The following is a 22,396-nucleotide window of genomic DNA, read 5'->3' as shown; positions in this document are numbered from 1 at the left end:
ATTTTTAAAATCAAGTTTGAATATAACGAAAGCTGTTATGTGCCCCCCAAAATGTTATGAATATGAACCCATTTTCAAATGTTCAATTCTCATTAGTGATCAAAGTGATACAAATTTAAAAACATTAATGAGACATCATTCTTCATCAATCAAATTGTTAAATTGGTAGGTTTGGGGGTTTTTTGTTTGTTTGTTTAATGGCAATATCCAACCTGGTAAGAGATGATAAAAAAAACAGAGCTTCTCAAATCTGCCATTTAATCAAGCATAAACTGAAGGGAAACTTGGCAATACACACCCAAACCCTTAAAATGTACCTGAACTTTGACCCTGCAATTCTACTTATAAAAAGTTAGGCTAGAAAATAATCTTATATATAAACAAGGATCAAGCTACAAGAATATTAAAAAGCAGTACTGTTTTAAGAGCAAAAACTCTGAGAATACCTAAATGTCCAATAATGGAGGACTGGTTAAAAATAATGCTTTAAAACAAAATATAGCTTTAAAACAAAATTGTATGTCATTAAAAAAGCAATATTGTAAAAGATATTTGATGCTCAGAAAAAGTGTTCATAAGGTATTATAAAGCAAAAACAGGCTAAAAAGAATATGGTGAGTAGACAGGTATTCATGGTATGATTTTCTTTACCTTTTAAAATGTTTGAAATGTTTCATGATAATCTTTTAAAACCAATGTTAAAGACTGTGTGTGAAAATGCTATTTTTTAAAAAGTTATTTTGGTATGTATATGCATATAATAATAACACTAACATTTTGGCTATCTCATCACCCAGAGATATCCAAATGTTTACAGTGGCTACAACTAGGTGGTTGTACTACAGGTGACTTGATACTTTCTCCCCTTTTTTGTCCATCTTTTCTAAATTCATACTTCAGGCTAGTCAGTTGTCGTATTATGATTGTTCTTTTGACCTATTATTCTTACACTGTTTTTGATGCCAGAACATTTCAGAGTATTTCCATTCTCTGTCTACATAAATAAAATAGTAATTTTATGTCACACAGAGCTGTCACATGAGGATGGCATATAGCTGGTGCTTAATAAATACCTGTTGAATGAATAAATACATTTAGTAACATTTGTTTTTTCAAAAGCCACGATAATTAAGATTGGTGAACAATGAAAATAATGACCAATCCCAGCTATCAACCCACTGAATTTTAGTTGCTGTCAATGTAGCACAATTCTAATACAATGAGATAATTTGGAATCTCCTTCAAAGTGATTTAACTGAAAACAGCTTTACATAGAAATATGCATCTTTAAGAAAGTAAAACACCTCTTCTGCAGATTCCATGGGGTGCATCCAATGCTATCTCCGTATAGATGGATGATTTCCATCTATATCTGTTAACCACAGTAACTTCGTTTGACAGATGCATCCGTTAGAAAGGCAATGTTTTATTTACACGGATATAAATATGCACTACTTAGAAAGGTGCTGGCATCAAAATAATGAGTGAAAATACTTTGAAAATAATAGGTTGGTGGGGAGAGGAACCTACCACTATCACTAACTCATCCAAAGACAAAATAAATGAAATCCCAGACTTTCATTTAACTTTCCTAAAGCTAGACATTTGGCGTGCCCACAGAATGACACAAGACAGACTCCTCCTCCTGCACTCCTCTGTGGAGGATAAATGTTGGCACCTAGCCTACCAGGTAAGTGACCTCCATTGCTTGAGTCTGTCGATGTTGTCAGGCCCACGGGGGTTCACATAGTAAAGAATATTCCAGGCAAGGCCCCAGTGAATTGCTCTAAACCTCTAAGCAGCAGCCAATCATTTCCTGCTATAAATCTCATCAATCTCGTCTAACCCTTTCATGGCCAGGATCCACAAGCACCCATCATCTGAAACTCCCCAAAGCTGCAGATTGCGTAGAAGAAAACTTGTGGGGTACCACTGCCAGCTGGAGAACAGGAGAAATCTTAAAAAAAAAAAAAAATTCTCTGCTTTTTCTTAATCCCCAAATTTCTACAGGAGCTGGTAGCCCAGAGACGAAGAGATAATCATCTGGTAAAGCAGTGTTTAAAAATCAAAGCGGGGGGCGGGGGGGGGGAGAGCAGAGCTGCTTCCACCTCTGCACGTGATTATACAGTTCTCTCTCCTGCACTCGGGGAAATCGGCTTCCTCTTTTAACGGCAGCCAGCTGGTTTTCCAGAGGTGCCTAGTTAGGGTTTACTGAGCGCACACCCACCGTTCTGAGTTACACGCTGCACACAAAACCTGCCGCTGCCATCGGGTGGGAAAGAGCTGAAAGGAGGGCGTCCTGGCCCGAGGCCTGCCCGTCCTAAAAATGCAGCCCGCATCAACCCATTGTGGTCAAACTGGCGTCTCTGTACAGACCCGGAGCTCCCAGCCAAAAACTGTTAAGTCTCACAGGATTCAGAGATGGCTTTGCCTTAAAGGAGGTATTTTTCTAAAACGACGCTCGTCTGTGAGTGGATTTATTTTACAAACACCATGTAAGCACAACACATGCTCTGGAGGCTTTTATTCTCTAACCCTGACCTATAGAAAGCCGAGTAAGAGTTAAATGTAAGAGGTCCCAGGTCTTCGGTTTCTGACTTCCACAAATTCAAGAGGTTGGTTTCTGTTAACCATAAAATAAAATTTAGCATTCCTCAAATTGTTTCCACATAACTTATGAGTTCTTTCACAAAGAAAATAGGTCTAAAAGCCTTCAAACTATGACTCCAGACTAAACAAAATTATCTCATTTTGATATTCAGAAAACCGGCAGGCATGGCAGTTGGGCGATGCCCTGATGAAGTGCCTCTCTGTGGGGCAGAGCCCAGCTTTCATTTCACAACACGACACTGGGACGGTGACACCAAAACGGGACTCCAGCCCCACCTCTCCCAGCACAAGATTGAGGGAAGAAGATCTTCTGCCTCTTTTGGGAGGGTTAGGCTTCTAAGGCGGCTAAGAAATCACCCCACCTTTCACAGGAAAAGCAAATGCCAATTATCTGTGTCTCAGAACATCTCTAAGTAATTTCTCTTTCCAGCCTTTTGAAATGGTCTGGATTTTTGGTGCAAAACAAAGAAATGGTAGGTTAGAGGCCAGTGTCCAAAAGGCAATTGCATGCGAAGAAGGGTTGGGTGACCCTATCAAAGAAACACCAGGAAGCAAGTGTGCTCCCTTTTACCCACCTGCCTCTGGGCCTCGGCCAAGTTGAAGGGCAGAGTTCCCTCTTCCAGAGGAGCGATCCGTTCAATGTCGGCTAAGGTCATACGTCTAGAGGGAAAAGCAAGCACAAGCAACAACAAAATACAAACTTATTAAAATTTACGTAATGGAATTTTAAAACATTTCTTTTCTTGTTTCCCATATTTCAGAGTCATCTTTAATATGGCTTCTTTTTCTCTAGGTTTGCTGAGGTCCTCCTACCCCACCTCCTAACCTCCCTTTATTAAGCTAATTAAAAAAAAAAAAAAAAAAAAGAGCAACTTACCCCCGTGGCTCATATAAATCTGCTAACTGAAACAAGATGTCAACTTCCATGGGTGTAACCTGACCAAATTTCTGAGCTGCCAGAACAAACTCCTCTGTATGGAAAAAGAGTTAAAAGGGAAAGATTCAAGAAGGAATAGCCACTAAATGCAGCATTAACTCAAGGCACAGGAATGAGCGAACATCACCAAACTTTATTATTAACAGTCGTAGAATTCAAGTCAATCCAAATAGGGTAAGAATTTTTGCAGTTCTTTCATTTATCTGGAAAGAGTATGCAGAATAGTTTCTCTAATATTGACTCTAAAAGCTTGGTGTCATCCAAAGGCTTTGAATAAATGACACAGGAAGCCATTCAAATTGCAGGTCAGGGAAAACCAGGAAGGAGATATGAAACTCAATATGCATAGGTCCCAGGATGTAATATTAATGAAGCTGTGGAATTCCGAAGGGAATTCTCTGTTTAAAAAAAAAAATCCCATTAAAATGCTGATATCTTGATCAGAGATTGTCAATCAACACACACTGTCAGCAGTGTAAGTTTATGGAATTCCTTGTGTACTTTTGAAGGTCACTTTAGAGGATGCCAATTTAGCTCAGGTTTTAGTAAGATTTGAAAACATTTAAGAAACTTTACATGGTTCCCTCAATCAAAGACTGTCTTGGGTTTATTTAAAATGTGCTGAAGATTGTTTTGTCTGATCTAAGGGTGGAGAACACACATGCACCATATGGTTAATATGTGTCAGTGGGACAGAAAAATTTATAACATAAACTCCTAGTTGCCTTCTTTACCCTAATAATAACTCACCAAGATAGTTGCAGGCAAGAATTCAGATTCTCACTCACCCTTAGTCACCTCTACATCTTTCCTGTTGCCAGCCAGAGTGCTGTAGATCTTTCTAATGAGTTCCATGTTGTTAAGGAGTGAATTAAATCCATTAAAATAGGAGAAACTAACTTGATGGGACGTGGTACCTCCAGCAGCCTCAAATAAGTTGAAAATAAGAGGGGGGAGAAGAAAAATAAACAAAGCATTTATAGAATGAAGAAGATTCAGAAGTATGTACATCAAATGCTAGTTTTGGAAGTAATCAAGAAAACATGTATAGAAAGAAATGTTTATAAGCATTTTTCTTTCACATTAAAAAAAAGCTATAAATGATTTTTAGAAGTAACTGCAACTAATCATGACCAGAACTTGTACTCTCCACAAAGTCCTAGAAAACTAAATACATGTGTAGGATTATAACAACAGAACCAGTAGTAATTTACAGAGTTCAAATTTCAATTGGAAATGTTTTATGTTTGTTTATTTCATCTAATGAGCAATCCTTAAAAGCTTAGACATGCAAAACTCTATTATACACATGCACACATGTGTATTCTTATACATGTAAAACTCTATTATACCAACACAAACATACTATGAAAAGTGGTCAATCTAACATTAATATCATGATTTGTCATGTTACTTATAAGTAGTAATAAATCAGCATTTAAGTACAGACTTTGTATTGGTAGGATTTCTAGCAAACAAGCATATTATGGTAAAATTATGAGATGTCATACGCTTTGATGAGGGTTAAGACTGGTCAGAATTCTGATAATCAGAATTTGTAAGAAACCATATTTCTTCATGGGGACAAGGAAAACAGACAGCATGTCCATTATGAATGGAACTTCAGTTTGAGGTTTCAAATATTTTGCCTTCCCTAACAAGGCAAAATATTTTTTATTAGGAAAGCACTTCTTTATAAGGTAACAATCACATAAATCTTCACTTACTACTCGTTTGAAATAGCTGATGTGAGAGCTGGGATAGCGAAGGGGGGCCAAGAAAAGGAGCGAGATTAACACAGTGCCGGAGTGGAAAAGGCCTTGTCAGATCACCGCATCTCCAAAGAGAGAGACCAGAAAGAAAAAGAGGAAAAATGAAAAGCTCCCCTGAGTTCTTCCTTATGGTAAGCATTGTGGCAAACTCAGGGAATGGTGAAAACACTCAAAAAGTCCTCTCCCTGGGATTAACAAAGGAAGAGTTACCATTGCATAAGGGTCCCAAATCTGGGGGGTCATCACAATTACCTAGGAAGCCTCAGAAATTAGATTCTAGGACCTTCCCACCTGTGGATGGTGAATGGGTAGGCCTGGAAGAGACCTCAGAATCTGCACTTTTAATAACTATCCCTGATGATTCTTAAGCTCCGTGACCAAGGCTTGGGAACCACCACCATGGAATGTTCCAGGACACCCTCAGGGTCCATGAAGGAGGAGAGTGGCTGGACATCCACTAGGAGGGAAGCTCCACGACACAGGACAGCCAGTGTCGCCTCCACACACATGCTGAATGAATGAGTGAATCCAAGGGTCAGAGTTCCTGTTCTGCTGACACCTCGAATACATCTATGCGCACTACTTGTTTAGAAAAACCACTTTGCCTTGGAGAACAGGTAAAAGCAAAGATCAGCATCTGACATACCTCAAAATATAAAGCAAATTAATATGCAATTATATGTCTGTTTTGCCTTTTTAAAAAAGCCAGTTAATACATTTCTTTAAGATAGTCCATATCATCCAGGTAACAAGTTAACCTACGCACTAAAACTGGCAAAGCACTCTCTGTAAGTTTGGTAATGGATGCAAGATCACTAAGAAAATTTAAAAATGTTAGTGTTTAAACAGAAGAAACTCTGCATAATCTGTAAGACTTGTTCTTACAATCCCTTATTTACTGAGCTTACACCAGGTAGAATAAGCTATTTCATTATGGCAAGTTACAACCTAGGAGGAGGGATAAATTGGGAGATCGGAATTGACATATACACACTACTATATATAAAATAGATAACTAATAAGGACCTACTGTATAACACAGGGAACTCTACTCAGTACTTTGTAATGACCTATATGGGAAGAGAATCTAAAAAAAGAGTGGATATATGTATAACTGATTCACTTTGCTATACACCTGAAACAAACACAACATTGTAAATTAACTATACTCCAATAAAAATTAAAAAACAACTTACAGCTACGAGACATTCTTCTACAAAAGGTGTCAAGACATGAGGGCGGATGGTGACCATAATGTCTCGGAAGTCAATGGCTGTGACTTTTCCGGTCCTGGCATTGTCCCTTTGAACAAAGGCTTGCTTCGCATGCTCCAATTGTATTTCCTGCAAACAAAGAAGGTGAAATACTTCATTTATGTTTCCCATTTACTACAAATGACTGCTCAATTTCAAATCGGGGTGAAGAAATATATACATTATATCTTGATTTACTAAGCCCCACACTTGTTCAATAGCACTCCCAAGTTATCTCCTTCCAAAGAGAGAACTTTGTTCAGACTGGTGAACATGTCTTGAGAAAGTACATTCCTTAAATTTCTTACCCAAAGAAACCAAATCACTTCCATGTTCTGCTCTAGTCCAAAGACACAAGGAAAATAAAAACTAGAATGAAGCTTGGCAGGCTCAAAGATCTGGACAAACCCTGCTTAGGGGATGCAGATGATCAAAGGAAAAACACCTACAGGGACATTAACCTCTCTCCAAAGAACAGAGAAAAATTTTTAACGGTAACTTGGTTCACAAACGTGTGATGTAACAGCAGATTGAAAAGGGTGGTTCTGCTCAGGAATATGCTATTCCTCTACACTATTGGTATTTGGGGTAGGTTAAGCCTTTGTTATGGGGGCTGTCCTATGCATCCCTACCCTCTTTCCACTGGATGCTGGTAGCCCCTTTTCCGCAAGGCCACTGCAATCAAAAATGTCTCCAGAGAGGACTATATGTCCCGACTGCGGACCAACACTCTAGAATTAGGGACTGGATGGTACATGCATCAGAGGTGGCAAAACTGTGGCAGTGCCATTGGATACATGTTTTAATTCATATGATCTAAGGACAGGAAGCTCAACCTTAGATTTCTATTGCTATTCTCAGGGGATAAGTGTATCAAAAAATAAAACACGGTCTCCCGTCAAAACCCATCATGTGCTGTGTAGGAGAAGCATCCCTTTTGCAGAGAGTATTATATTCTCTTCCTCAAGACACTCTGTCCATTTTCCAAATGGGCCCTTAGAGTGAGATCTAATCTCTATGAAATTAAAAGGCAACCCAGATGTGGCTTTCAAGGACTTTAAATTATTTAAATTTAAAAGTTTTATTAGATGATACTGAGGAATTAACTTTTTTTTTTAACTTTGGTGAGATAATGACTTACAGTTTTATGAAAACTAACTGTCTTCATGAAGTAGTGCAAACTAAAGTGTGGGAGAAATGACATGAATCTGAAAGTGCCTTGAAGTATCCTATCTCCCTTCTCCTCCCACAGAAAGGTGGGGAGATAAAGGAAGACTAATATTGATAATAATTGAAGCTGTATAGTGGGAACACGGTGGGTCATCATATCTTTATCCTTACTTTTATGGGGTTTGAAAGTGTCTACAATAAAACATTTTTAAAGACAAAACAATAATAAGAATCAGAGTTCTTATCCTATTCAAAAGCCTCTTCTCGGTTATAGCATCTGCCAGTGTTGATCCAGCCTATCCCTGCTGGAACTCTAGTCTGGGACCCTAATCTTTCTAGTGCTTCTTCCACTCACTCCTTAAATAGGAGGCACGTGTCAGCCCTCTGTCCTCAGGTCTTCTCACTCAACTCTCCTAGGCAAAGACCTCCCCTCCCTAGGTCTTCTTATAAGATTTCTTATAAGGCTTGACTCCCAGATCCAAGTCTCTCACTCTATCTGCTGTGCCAGAATTTCTAACTGCTTAGCGAATATACTCATGGGGGTATCTTGTAAAGGCCATAAAATTACACGTTGCTAAGTCCACTACTATATGTCTCCCACCCAGCCCTCAAACCTGGTCCTTCTCCCATGTTCAAAGCTTAATTATTAGCATGTTGTTTTCCCGGTCACTTACCCTAGAAACTTGTCATTTTCAATTCTTCCAGCTTCCTTTCCCCCAGAGTAAACCAGTTACTACATTAAGCCACTTGGACCTTTGAAAGTTCAGTCAAATGTATCTTTCCCTTTTTTATTCCTGACCACTGGTTCAAGGCCTCCTCAGACCACAGCTGAATGGCCACCATGGGCCCAACTGTCAGTCTGGCACTCCTCTCTGACCTCTGTATCCACCTTGCACACATCAACAGCTGCCTTTCAGCATCTCAAATCTGACTTCAATCACCCTCAGCCGAAACCTTTCATTGTAAAGATCTATCTCCAAAGCAAGGCTCTCTAGACCCTACAAGGAGTTACTCTCAGCCTGGTCTAGGGCACCCCATGCCCAGCCTGGACAGACCTTCCACACATCCGGGCCTTTGTCCACACTCTTCCCTCCACCTGGCGGAGATTATAGCCTTCTGCTCTAGCTCTTGAAATCCTACCACTTGGTGGCTCAAATGCCACCACTTAGGTAAATATAACCAGGCCTCCTAACTGAAAATAACTGATCTGATCATGTGGCCTCCTGCTTGAACCTCAATTATAAGACTTGTCTTGGGTTTCCCTGGTGGCGCAGCGGTTGAGAGTCTGCCTGCCGATGCAGGGGACACGGGTTCGTGTTCCGGTCCGGGAAGATCCCACATGCTGCGGAGCGGCTGCGCCCGTGAGCCATGGCCGCTGAGCCTGCGCGTCCGGAGCCGGTGCTCCGCAACGGGAGAGGCCACAGCAGTGAGAGGCCCGCGAAAAAAGACTTGTCTTACTCCATCCTACATTATAATCAGTTATTTACATTCCTGTCTTTCCCCCACCTTGCCAGGAAAAAGAGACTGTCCTGCTCATCCTACTTACGGTGTGGGCAGAATGCTTTAGATATAGCAGGTACTCAATAAACCATGGACATAATCTTCAGTGACAGGTACTGTATAAAACCAACTGAGTGAACAAATTACAATGTATTGAACAAAAAGGGGTCCCCTGTACAAGTGTCTCCAATTTAAAAGGAAGGATGAAACCAACTGTTAAACACCCCATAGTGAAAAATGACCACAGTGTGTATTCAATTGAAAGTAAATGAACACAGTCTTCTTTGAATTGCTAGACCCACTGCTAAAGCTATCGTAAGCCAAGATTACTCTCAACAATACCAGAAAGTGCGTTCAGTTATTTACCACTTCCCCTAGTTTATAACTAAAATAGTCTTGGGGCTCCTCAGATCATTCTATCAAAAGCAGCATCAGTTTCCCCGGTCACTCCAACTCCTCAGAGAGCAGGAAGCCGGAACACTAATACCAATCCATCCAGAATGTCTAACTGGGACACAGACACCCAAGTGGGGTTGATGCTCCCACTGCAGGACAGGGGGTGCGTCTGTAATGAGGACAAGTGGCCTCACTATGCATTTCTGTGCACGATTAAACATTTAGTAGCGGGAATCCCGCAATCACAGTACAAGAAAGCACTTCTAACCCTAACAAAGAACAACTTGAGAACACGTTTCCAACAGTTCTTAAAGACTGGGGACACTAAATTCCATGAAAAGCAAGGTAGATCCAGGCAGTTCTCTAATAGTAGAGTATAGTAAAAACGTTTAGTTATGTGTTTCCCCAAACTTAAAAGTAGCTTACTGAAGATGGGGGTTGCCTTCTGAAGAACATCTGTTTATGTCATGACTACTTCTTCTTCTGGGTGAGGAAATGAAAACTATTACCTCAAATGATAAAACAGCCACGATAACAGCATTTTGTAAGCATACATTACCTGCCAGTGTTCTAAAGTGCTTTGTAGTGATAAACTGATTTAATGCTCACAGCAACCCTATGAGGTAGGAACTATTATTAACCCCACTGTAGCAGTTGAGGAAACGAACGTCTCACTGACAGGAAGCAGCAAAGCTGGAATTCAAACCCAGGCAGTCCCGCTGCACTGACCTTGCTCCTAATACCTCACTATACTGCGTGGGAAGCCTGGATAAAGCGCTGTCAGGAATTTGATTACAAAATATTATTTGAGGGCTTCCCTGGTGGCGCAGTGGTTGAGAGTCCACCTGCCGATGCAGGGGACAGGGGTTCGTGCCCCGGTCCGGGAAGATCCCACATGCCGTGGAGCGGCTGGGCCCGTGAACCATGGCCGCTGAGCCTGCGCATCCGGAGCCTGTGATCCGCAACGGGCGAGGCCACAACAGTGAGAGGCCCGCAAAAAAAAAAAAACCAAAAAACCCAAAATATTATTTGACACTTAGGAGTCTTCATAGCTATAAGAAGATAAACATTCAATTTGCTTTTAAAGTATTCCAGTGCTCTAGATTTTTCTGTAGCCTATTTTCATGAGAAAGCAATAAAATTCCCAAAACTTTTTCATTAAGGCAGAAGTCTTTGATGTGCTCTCAAACACCAGGATTGTCCTCCTAACAATAGCAGAGACCATGGAGGAGAGAAACCAAATCTAAAGGGCCTTCTCCCAGCCTTGCTCACAACCTCAAGAGATTGAGGAGGAGAAAGACCAATAAGGAGGCCTGCGGGGAGCTAACACACAGGTACTCTATAAATACTTAATTCAAGAATGAATGACCTTTGAAACAAATAGCCAGGCTCACTATTCAGGGTAGACTGACTTAACATCAAAGCTCTCCATTGGCACCTCTACAGCTGTTTAAGGAAAACCTAACCCTATTCAGGGCTACCAAGATGGTGAAGCATCCTAGATCTGAGTCCAGAGGGGGTAAAGCTGGGACGGCGAGCTTTTGGTATGCATGGTGTCTAGAGCATGGGTTGTTACAATTCATTTCCAAAACGAAAGGGACCAGAATGGATAAACTCGTGCTTCGTGCGGGGGAGAGGAGAACAATGGGAGAAGCAATAGTTACGTTCAAATATTTAAAGGTTTAAAGGACTATCAGGTAAAAAAGAAGTTAGACTGGTCCTCTGTATTTCTTAAAGAAAAAAAAATCAATGGAGAGAAGATAGAGGGATCAGGTTTCAGCACAAAACACAGAAGTATTTAACCTGACTATTTAGCAATGAAATGGGCCACCTTGCAAAGTAGGGGGTTCCCAGTCACTGGAAATACCTGTGCAACTACTGGCTGAGAAACATACGTCAAGGAATTTTATTTTTTTATTTTTTCATATTCTATTTTATTTCATTTTATACAGGGGGTTGTGGAAGCAATCTGTTATAATGACAAATCTGAAGTTTGGGACAGGAATGGGCAGAGTTCAAGTATCAGTCATGGCGCTCCTAGCTGGGAGGGCTTAGGGAAGTGTGTTTATATCTCAGAGCCTCAGCAACACCTGACTGCACCGAGTAGTAAAAACTAGACATCACGTGTGACCGGCACTTAATATAAAGTAGCTTTGATTTTGGTCAAGGTGAATGGTTTAAAAACCTCTAAAGTCCGTTCCAATATAAGTTCTTGGAGTCTTTAAAAAAATCACCTAGTAAGTAAGGAACAGCAGTTCTGCTAAGTCATTCTGAACCAACAACAGGAACAGAGAGACGAAGACCAGTTAGGGTGGAGGATAACAGTAACAGCTGAGTGCCTGAACACTTCTACGGGCCAGGGGCTCTGCCAAGAACTTCAAAGACAGGACTTCATTCAAGCCTCACGATAATCCTGTGAAGTGATAACACCTTCATCTTCCAGAGGCACCCGAAGCTTAGGAAGGTTAAGTAACTAGTCCAACGTCACACAGCCAGGAGGTGGGAGAGGCTGAGATCTCTACCAAAGTATTGTCGGATTCCAAACCTGAGAATTCCAACCACTAACTTATGCTGCCTTGGGTAAAACCATAAGTAAGGGGATCATAAGTGATCTGGACAGATAACTGGAAAAGAGATTTTAAGAAACGTTTGGGTGGTGATTTATATATAAAAATGGAACAAGAGGGGCTTCCCTGGTGGCGCAGTGGTTGAGAGTCCGCCTGCCGATGCAGGGGACACGGGTTCGTGCCCCAGTCCGAGAAGATCCCACATGCCACAGAGCGGCTGGGCCTATGAGCCATGGCCGCTGAGCCTGCGTGTCCGGAGTCTGTGCTCCGCAACGGGAGAGGCCACAACAGTGAAAGGCCCAAGTACTGAAAAAAAAAAAAAAAAAAAAAAAAGGAACCAGAGTTTCTTAAAGAATTCTCACCTTGGATGATGGGAGAGGTAGGAGAATCTACCACAAAGAAAATACTTAAGGGGAAAGAGATGAGGTAGTTGACCACGGGGAGAAACCTGGAGTGAGATGAGCTTTGCCTCCAGCTACAAACAAAAGAAAGTCAGAGGTACAGGTCGAAATGTAAATCTGAGAAATGCAGACAACAGGATTTTAGGGGGAAAAAAAACCCCAAAAGGCTAACATTTACTGTTGTTAAGCACAGGCTATGCTCCAGGGACAGCTGCATTTTCCTGCTTCATTTTTCAATAACCTTATACGGTGGGATTACCCACCACCTCCATTTTGTAGATGGAAAAATTAGGTAAAGAGCAGCTGAGGGTCGCGTGACGCTAAGGATGAAACTGGATATGCAGCCGGGCGGTCTGGCTCCAGAGCCATATCCTTATCCTACGTGGACTGCCCATTCCTTTTAGGGGAAGGCCTACCAAAAACCAGAAGGAAAAAAAAAATAAAGTTGTAAAAATGGATGAGATCATCCTACAATGCATAGAAAGAGCAGGCAGATGACAAAAATGGGAGCAATACCTAAATAAGTGAGTACAGACAATAAAATCGATGGCCTGAGACCCTGTGGAAAACCCAGAGAGCTGGGATGAAGGCACGGCTCTCCCGAGAGAGCTCTTATCAGTAACAGGCCACAGGGCGCTTCCTAAATGCTGTTGATGGAGCCAGGAAAGACTGTAAAGAGAAAGGGCCCTCCTTCACCTAAGGCCAGAAGGTCACAGAGCAAGGAGCTGGACGGCCACCTCTAAGGCTCCAGCACGTGAAAGGAGGCCCAGTTTCTCTTTACATTTGCCAGTGAGCTGTTTTCTGTTCCCTCTATTCCGGTATGTGATGATTAATGGACTAGGCTTCTACTGTAGCAGTTTCCAACTACTTTGACACACCCATTCAGAATGCTGCAGGAGGGGAAAAAAAAAATCAAACTCTTCAGAGTTTGCTAGCTGTACAAACTCTTCAGAGTCGCTAGCTGTACAGAAATACACATATATAGGGGTTACACCACTTTTGGTTTAACATTCATGCTTCTAAGAGTTCCAGGCCTGTCATTTCCTTAATAATCTCCAATTTTCAAGGGGGTATATTCTGAATGCAAAAATTCTCTCCACCTCTATTCAGACGCGCAAGTTTGTGCTTCAGCCTGAAAACAATTTATCAGGAACCAAAAAAAAAAAGAAAAAAAAAGACCAACAGACCCTCAAAACAAGCAGCAGATCCAGATGATTTATATTAGACTTATATTATAAAGCCAAGAACACCAAAAAACACCCCCGACTACTTCGCATTTTTGTGTTTTGTACAGTTTTGAAATTAAAAAATATATATCTAAAATTTTAATAACAACAGGTTATCAACAAAGATATAATTCAAAAGAATTTCTTTTTAGGGGTGGTGGTAGAAGAATTCTGGGGAAAATGCAGGTAATTATTTATGAAAATGAGGAATAAAAATGTATAAAGAAGGTTTGCTTATAAAATATGGTATTATATTTAGTCCTATTTCAAATAAATTCTATATTACATCAAGTATCAGGACCTCTACTATTTAATATAAGTATCATTTTCATAATCCTATGCTAATTTAGAGGAAAAAATTCTAGTTAAAATAAAGATCCACGTATTTTTAAACTGAGTGAAAAATGGAACTTGGCAATGGAATAGGTAGAGAGATAAGTAGTTCCCATTCTCAACATTTTTCTGTGCTCCCCACATTCAGCCTATGCAGTCAGACTTCCAGGGTTCAGCGTGAAATTTCATCTCCAATTCACTGGGTGGGGTCTCTAATTAAAAGGGTCTTTAGTAGCAGTGCTGCATGTGACACTGCACACACAGCAACACCTTGGCAACAACCAGTACAGAGCTTTTCTATCTCAATTTCCTTCCTCTTCTGATTCAACATTAAACTTCACAGTGGGTAACAGCTATATGGTGTGTTTATTTTCACCAGGATGTTACTGTGAAAGCCTGCACAACAGGCTACTCAACAAAACAGCAAGGTGATGAACACCATGGACACAACAGCACAATGAATTCTGATTTCCTTTGCCCAGAGAGCAGAAAGTGCAGCGCGAATGAAAAGAATCCTGGGTCTAATTCTCCAAGTGACCAGGCTATTCCCCCATCTCTGGTCACTCGGCGCCAAACTAGCAGTGGTTTCCATTTGGACACAAAACACAATCTCATCTCTTGAGAAGCTGAGGGCAAACAACATTAGCTGCCTTTACTCATTATTTCATTTTGGAACATCAAGTGGTACTGTATTTACGAAGCAGTACCAAAACTGTATCACAGACCCCATCTGGTCCAACTTAAAATCAACATAAAAATCACACCCATGTTAAGAATGCAAATATAATCATGGTCTCTGGCTACTAAAGATCCAGGGTCTAGATATTTTAACTAATACAGATGGCAAGTTGGGGTACCCGAGGGGGTGCCACAAATGGCTTGGGTTACTCAATCCTAAGTAAGGATTTTGTTAGTGGTCCACTGACCTGTTTAAACAATTGTGGCTTCAGCAAGTTCTACTACAAAGGATTGTTTTTTGTTAACACCTGAAATGCCCTTTCAATTCCAAAGCTTGAGAATTTGATGTTGCCATGGTTGAAGGTTATATTTTCTTTTGTTTGGTGGTGATGTTGGGCTGGCAGGGGGAACAATTTCTTTTTTAACAACACAGCCTTTTGTGCTGAAAGTTTTGCCTTAAACCAGGATACCTTGACATACATAGTCGCAACCCTATGACTCAAAACAGCTCACCAGGAGCAGCAAATCTCTGGCCTCCAGAGGGACGCATGGTTAACCACCAGCACCTGCGGCTGCTGACTTACACAACTCTGCTCTCTAGGGCGCAGAACCTGAAAACCAATATGTCCATTTCACACAAAAGACTTAGGTTGGTCTGTATGCCACGTTGATCCATAAACCAAAATACTGGTTGGTTTGATTTAACGAAAAGAACCAAAACTGTCAGTTGCCTTATTTGCATGCATGTGCTCTGGCATCCAACAGGGCTAGCTTGGGGCTCACGTGATCTGATGACAAGGGTCCTAACAAATATGAACAGCTGGTCGGGACACCAGACACAGCTCTGAGTCCCAGGTTCTACTCCTAGCTCTCCCAACTACGATTCACCTCTCTGAGTCTCATCATCCATCTCCTGACAAAAGGAGGACCTGAATAAAGTTATGGTAAAACACTCACACCCTTGTGATGAGGACTTTCTGTTGGGTCAGGCAACTTCATTCTTTTTTTTTTTTTATGCAGTACGCGGGCCTCTCACTGTTGTGGCCTCTCCCATTGCGGAGCACAGGCTCCAGACGCGCAGGCTCAGCGGCCATGGCTCACGGGCCCAGCCGCTCCGTGGCATGTGGGATCTTCCTGGACCGGGGCACGAACCCGCGTCCCCTGCATCGGCAGGTGGACTCTCAACCACTGCGCCACCAGGAAAGCCCTCATTCTTAAACTCTATTTGATGAGAAGATATTAGAGAGGATTTTTAGCCCCACTCCCTCCCAAGCCAGCTATCCCATTTCTTGGCTAACTAATGGAATCCCACCTTCAAAATCTGGCCTCACCACCAATTTAGAGCACTGCTGATTTCTGCATGAGTCTTCTTCCTACAGTAATAGGAGGAAGGCCTCTGGAAACAGAAGAAACTTCCTGGCTCCATGAAATGATCAGTGGTGATTACATGCAAAGCACTCCTAACAGGCCTTCACCAACATGTCCTCCATCCCACCCCTCTGTGCTCCCAGTCTTGGTAAATCACCACCATCCTCCCACTTGCCCAAGCCTAAAATCCAGGAGTGAACCATGAGTTCTGCATATCCTTTACTGTCCCCATCCTAACAGATCACCAAGCCTGGTCAGGCCCATCTCTTGAACTTTTCTTGAACCCATTTTCTTTAGCTCATTACCATCACCATCCAACCCAGGCCATAGTCATTTCTCTCTTGGATTGGAAAATGGCCAGATGATCCCCCTCTCCCAGTCAGATCCCTCTCCATTTGACTGTCCACACAACAGCCAGAGCAGTCCTTCTGAAACACCAATCTGATCATGTTTGCCTCTCCTAGCTCCCCATCAGCCTTAGAATGAGACCTGAACACCAGATTCTTTGCTTTTAAACAGTCAGGGTTTTGTCATCTAGACCAATGTTTCTCAACGTGTGGCCCTCGGACCATTTGGAACATCACAGTTCAGGACGCCTGTTTGAAAGGCAATTTCTTAGGCCCTATCCAGACCTACTGAATCAGACCCTTGGTGGGGACAGAGGCCCAGGGCACCGCCTTTTAAAATCACTTCAGAAGCATTTTACACAAAATTTGAAAACACTGCTACAGATTTAGGAAAATTAAAACCAACTTCTGTTCCACCTGTCTCATCTTGAACAAAAACTCCTCCAAGCTTCTACGTGCTCATCTTTCATACAGAAACAATAGCAACTGCTTAACACCTAAGGCAATTGTAAAGACCAACACAAGCCAAAGCACTTTCTAAGCAGGAAAATGCTACAGGAGAGGTAGTTAACAGCAACAGTTTTCCAGTTAACAAGCATATCGCATTGGGTAGTAATCTGAGACTTTTATATCCTGAGACCAGAGCCGTTAGAAACTCCTATGTGTAGATGATTTTTAAACTGTAATAATTATATGTGAAATATATACCCATGATTATAAACCATTACCAAGAAGTAACTGGAGGGGAATTCCCTGGCGGTCCAGTGGTTAGGACTCCACGCTTGGATCCCCGGTCGGGGAACTAAGATCCTGCAAGCCGTGCGGTGTGGCCAAAAAAAAAAAAAAAAAAAAGTAACTGGATGGGCTTCCCTGGTGGTGCAGTGGTTGAGAGTCCACCTGCCGATGCAGGGGACACAGGTTCGTGCCCCGGTCCGGGAAGATCCCACATGTTGCGGAGTGGCTAGGCCCATGAGCCATGGCCGCTGAGCCTGCGTGTCCGGAGCCTGTGCTCCGCAATGGGAGAGGCCACAACAGTGAGAGGCCCGCATACTGCAAAAAAAATAAAATAAAATAAAATAACTGGAAACAACCATAACACATACCCCTACTATGGCTTTTTTATAATCATATCTGGCAATTAATGGCCGGGATCAGGAATGCTAAATGTCCAGTAATGCATGACTGTACATCCCCATTCAGAAACATGGCCCCTTCCAGGAAGAGAAACTAACTTCATAGCCATGGCCCTGGAGACAATATAGTGGAGTACAGTGGTAATGGCATCATATTTTTTAATCCCTCACATGTCTGTGATCTTATGGAAGAAGTTAAGCTCTAGAACAGTGGGTCTGTACTCTTTGGGGGTACTCCTTTGGGACCCTATTGAAAGCCATGAGCATTTCCCCATAAAATTACCTGTAAATGCAAAATTTTACCCTAGAGTCTGTTTATTCTTTTGTATATAATAGGGAATAATTATAATTACCTCTCAGGGTATTGGGGGATGCTAGCATCAGAAACAGGATATTTAAAACCACTTTGTAAATTATAAAGGTTGTTGTTATTATTACTTCTTTTTTTGAGAGTGACTCTCAGTACCGACTTTACAGAATAATTTGGCAGAAAAACTTAAGAGGCCTTTCTTTCACTCTGTGCTCACAGTTGCCTACGACTCCCATCCAATAAGAAAAAGGTAATGGATTTGAACAGACACATCTCCAAAGAAAATGTACAAGTGGCAACAAGCACATGAAAAGATGCACAACATCATCAGTCATTAGGGAAATGCAAATCAAAATCACAAATGAGATGCTGCTAAGAGACTCTAAAGTAAAAGGCCTCAGACTCTTCATCTGTAAAATGGGTCTGTTAAATAGACCTTATAGTAGTATCTGGCCCTCTAATTTTGTACTTTGGACGGCTGCTCTAACCACACTTTGAATGTTGGTTTCAGGTTTACACCTGCCATAAGGGTTTATGCTACAAACCCTTAAGGATTTTTGTTATAAAAGAGCATCCTCATAGGGTATATATTTTATATCTGTTTGCAGTTGTGCCTTTTGAGCTGTCAGGCGAATAAACATAGGAACACCCACCCAGACATGTACATTGTAAGTATTTCAAAAGTTGTTACCTCTGCACCTCTGAGCCTTCTGCACAAGGCCTCTTGACAAAGCCTACATCCTCAGCAAACATTAGATGAATTGGGTGGCTTGCCTCATGCGAGTAACAATCACAAAAATACTTCAAAACAGGGTAGAGAGTTCTATGTTAATATCATTTATGAACAGGAGTTCCAGCAGGTATAGAATAGGAAAATTTCTCAGAACTGTTTTCTAAATATAATGTTTTCAGTATATTAAAATCCATTTTTCAACTAGTAACCATAAAATTAGAGCTTTGCCCTACGAGCTGAGAGTACAGATATGTTGGAAAGGCTTACAGACTATTTTAAAATACACACACGTACACTGCAACATATAAAACTATATTCACATTCACATGTACACACCATCACTCATGCAGTTAAGTGGAGATGATAGAACCCGGCACAGAAAAGACAGCAGCAGTGGATGCAACAGTATTAAGGATGGGGTAACAGGACTGTGGCTCCACTCCCTTCTGCAATCCTTCCCTACCAAGACTCTACAAGGGAGGCTTTGCATCCCTGCTACTTGCTTCAACACTATCATTTAGATACAAAGTACAAACAAGGCAAATTTAGCTCCAAGTATATCAAGCTGATTCACCACTTTATGAATTTTATAACCAAAGCACAGAAAACAACATTCCAGCTCAGCATTCAATAGATGCCCACGACCGGCACCAACCACCTCAGACAGTACCCAGACGAACATGTGGAGCCCTCCAGCCACATGGTGGCTTATAACAAACTCACACCAGCTTCCCTATGGTAAAATATTTTTTAGGACTTCCCTGGTGGCACAGTGGTTAAGAATCCACCTGCCAATGCAGGGGACACAGGTTCAATACCTGGTCCGGGAAGATCCCACATGCCGCAGAGCAACTAAGCCCGTGCGCCACAACTGCTGAAGCCTGCACACCAGAGCCCACGAGCCACAACTACTGAGCCCGCATGCTGCAACTACTGAAGCCTGCGTGCCTAGAGCCCATGCTCCGCAGCAAGAGAAGCCACCACAATGAGGAGCCCATGCGCTGCGACGAAAAGTAGCCCCCCCCCCACTGCAACTAGAGAAAATCCTGTGCGCAGCGACAAAGACCCAACAGAGCCAAATAAATAAATAAATAAATAAATAAAAATAAAATAAAATATTTTTTAAATGAAGGGGAAAAAAACTGACCTTGCAGAGAATTGCACTGCTCACCAGGCACAAACACGTGCACATACATAAGCACAGGTTAACACACAAGAGTGAGGCTGATACCTTCTAGGCCCTTCAGTGGGACTGACCAGTGTTTTTGACAACAGGCTCCTTGAGGTCACAAGCACTGTGAAGTTGACCCTACGGCTGGCTGCTCCTCTTCCTCCTCAGGTGACAGGCAAGTGGCATGCATGGTGGCAGTTCTTTCAGGACCTTGGCACCAGCCAGGGAGCTGGTGCCTGTGTTTCTGAGCCCTGCCCCACAGCAGAAAGGCGGGCACATGCTTGATAAAGCAAGAGCCCCAAACATAGGAGATTACGTTTACTTACATCTTTAAGAAGGTCCCTGCATCCAGAAAAGAGCCCCAAAGAACAAAGTGTTTGAAGTTGGGGTCTGAGGCTCTACTTTCATTCAGAAAAGACTTCAAAGGAAGCAAAGGAAGCATTTGAATGGGGGCAGTGGGACAGTGACCCAATGGTAGACACCAAAACTGGCATTTCATTGGCATTCATTCATAGCAAGTCTATCATGATACATCTATTAATTCCTTTAACTCTGGGCCTGGAGTGGGACACAAAAGCAGAGCCCTAATTACCTACCAAGACCATTTTAATCTAGTAAAAGTTTAGCACTTGCATTCTGGCTACAAAGTCAAGATTGTCCCACGCAGGACACTGAGGGATGAGTGTATTCACCAGTATAGAATGGAGTCCAATACAAGTGAATGCCCCACAAACTGCAGCTGGAAACCTAATCAGTCATCCCTGAGTCATCTCATCTTTGCCTCTGGCTTGTCCATATCTTGAGGAAGGCCTAGAAGCAGCTGAGTGGATTACAGCTGACTCAATTCGGCATAATTGATATTTGCTTAAAGGGAAACCCGATCATCCTTACCCCTGCTAACAACCCATTAAGACTAAAAGTTAATTAGGCTGTGTTCCATAAAGTCAACTGGAGGCATTTGTCTCAATAGCATTATTGTAATTATTCCTCATCAAAATGAATACCACCTCCTACTGCACGCGATGTCTTGTATAAACAACAGCACAAACCTAACAACTCACATTGCATTCTCCACCTGAGTTATTTAAGCAGGTTTATGTTTATATAGAACTGCAAACGGGAATTCATAGACATTAACACATTTTAAAATAAATACAAAGGCATGTTTAAGACATCTTGTTTTTTAAGTTTTCAAAGACTGGGAAAATAAAAGCAAACTACAAAGCATGACATTTTAGATATCATAACAATACCAGTGAAAGTCAAAAAGAGAAGCACCTATTAAAGTCAACCTATTACATACACTGTGCCTATGAATGGAGACCACAAAATGCTGAGTGAACGAGCACACGGCACGGTGCACGTGTGTCCCTGTACCCTCCACCTCCGCCCCACAGCTGTGCTTCCAACCACTCCTCAGAAGACTCTGGCAAGGTCACAGGCACACGAAGGATGCAGGGCCACCAAGATACCCACTGCTGATGTTACTAATAACAAAGAAGAGAAGGTGTTTAGGGTAGGCAGATGGGGGAGGGTGGGGCCAAAATAGGCAAAGGAAATGAAGAGCTATAAACCTACAGTAATAAACTAAAGAAGCCACAAGGATGTCATACACAACATTAGGAATATGGTCAATATTGTAATAACTCTGTATGGGGACAGATGGTTACCAGACTTATCATGGTGAACATGTCAGAATGTATGCAAATGTCAAACCACTATATAGTACACCTAAAACTAACACAATATTGTATATCAACGACATTTCAATTTTTTAAAAAAAGAGGAAAAAGATGGTTTCCTTGGCAAATTTTTCCTCAAGACCCACGACTTAAACACAGCAAACTAATTCCCTTAAACAAGTCTTTTAAATATTATATTTAATAAAATAAAATTGTTAGAGAAACAAAACAAATGCATAAAAATCTGAAAGAAAGAGTGGTTTATCACATAGACCTATACATTATCTAGATATTGATCTCTAGTGACTAAACAATATCTGAATCAACAGTCTTAAAATTATGCTTCAGGAGGAAAACTAAACTGTGATCATATTTTGTTACTAGCCTTCTGTTAGTATCATCAGTGGCCTAGTGAAATTATCACGAAGCAGGGAGTGAAGAGAGGAAGTCAGGAGGGACTGGGCCAGGGGCGTCCCAGAAATGTAGATAACTCCCACAGAGCTGAACCCCGGATACCGGATACCTACAGCTAGTGCTCTGAACAGTGATTCTCAAACTTGGCAACACAATAGAAGTGCCTGAAAAGCTTTAAATACCCCAAGGCCCAAGCAGTCCCTCCCTGCCCTCCATCACACACACACACAAAATCTAATCTCTAGCGATGGGGGACCCAAACAACAATAGTTTTTAAAACTCCCCAGGTGATTCCAATATGCAGTCAAGGTCTAGATCCAGTGTCTTGTCTATAAAAAGGCCTCAGGTGAAATGATTCTATGGTTAGATGCTGATGATGACACCTGTCCATTTCC

General features: G+C 41.7%; 1 protein-coding gene across 2 annotated transcripts in view; it reads right to left on the bottom strand.

Moving 5' to 3' along the window:
- The window catches only part of SLC25A13 (solute carrier family 25 member 13), a 209,686-nt gene that overhangs the window by 70,523 nt on the left and 116,767 nt on the right, over positions 1-22,396 (bottom strand). For both annotated transcript variants that reach the window (XM_060108215.1, XM_060108216.1), the window contains exons 6-9: positions 6,516-6,662; positions 4,336-4,474; positions 3,488-3,581; positions 3,186-3,270 (exon numbers count right to left, since the gene is read on the bottom strand). In XM_060108215.1, coding sequence (XP_059964198.1) covers positions 3,186-3,270; positions 3,488-3,581; positions 4,336-4,474; positions 6,516-6,662 — 465 coding nt within the window. The remainder of the gene's footprint in view (positions 1-3,185; positions 3,271-3,487; positions 3,582-4,335; positions 4,475-6,515; positions 6,663-22,396) is intronic.

The sequence above is a fragment of the Mesoplodon densirostris genome, chromosome 9 (genome assembly GCF_025265405.1).
Source record: "Mesoplodon densirostris isolate mMesDen1 chromosome 9, mMesDen1 primary haplotype, whole genome shotgun sequence".
NCBI lineage: Eukaryota > Metazoa > Chordata > Mammalia > Artiodactyla > Ziphiidae > Mesoplodon > Mesoplodon densirostris.
Note: the sequence above shows the minus strand (reverse complement) of the source record. Positions and strands in the feature narration are given on the sequence as shown.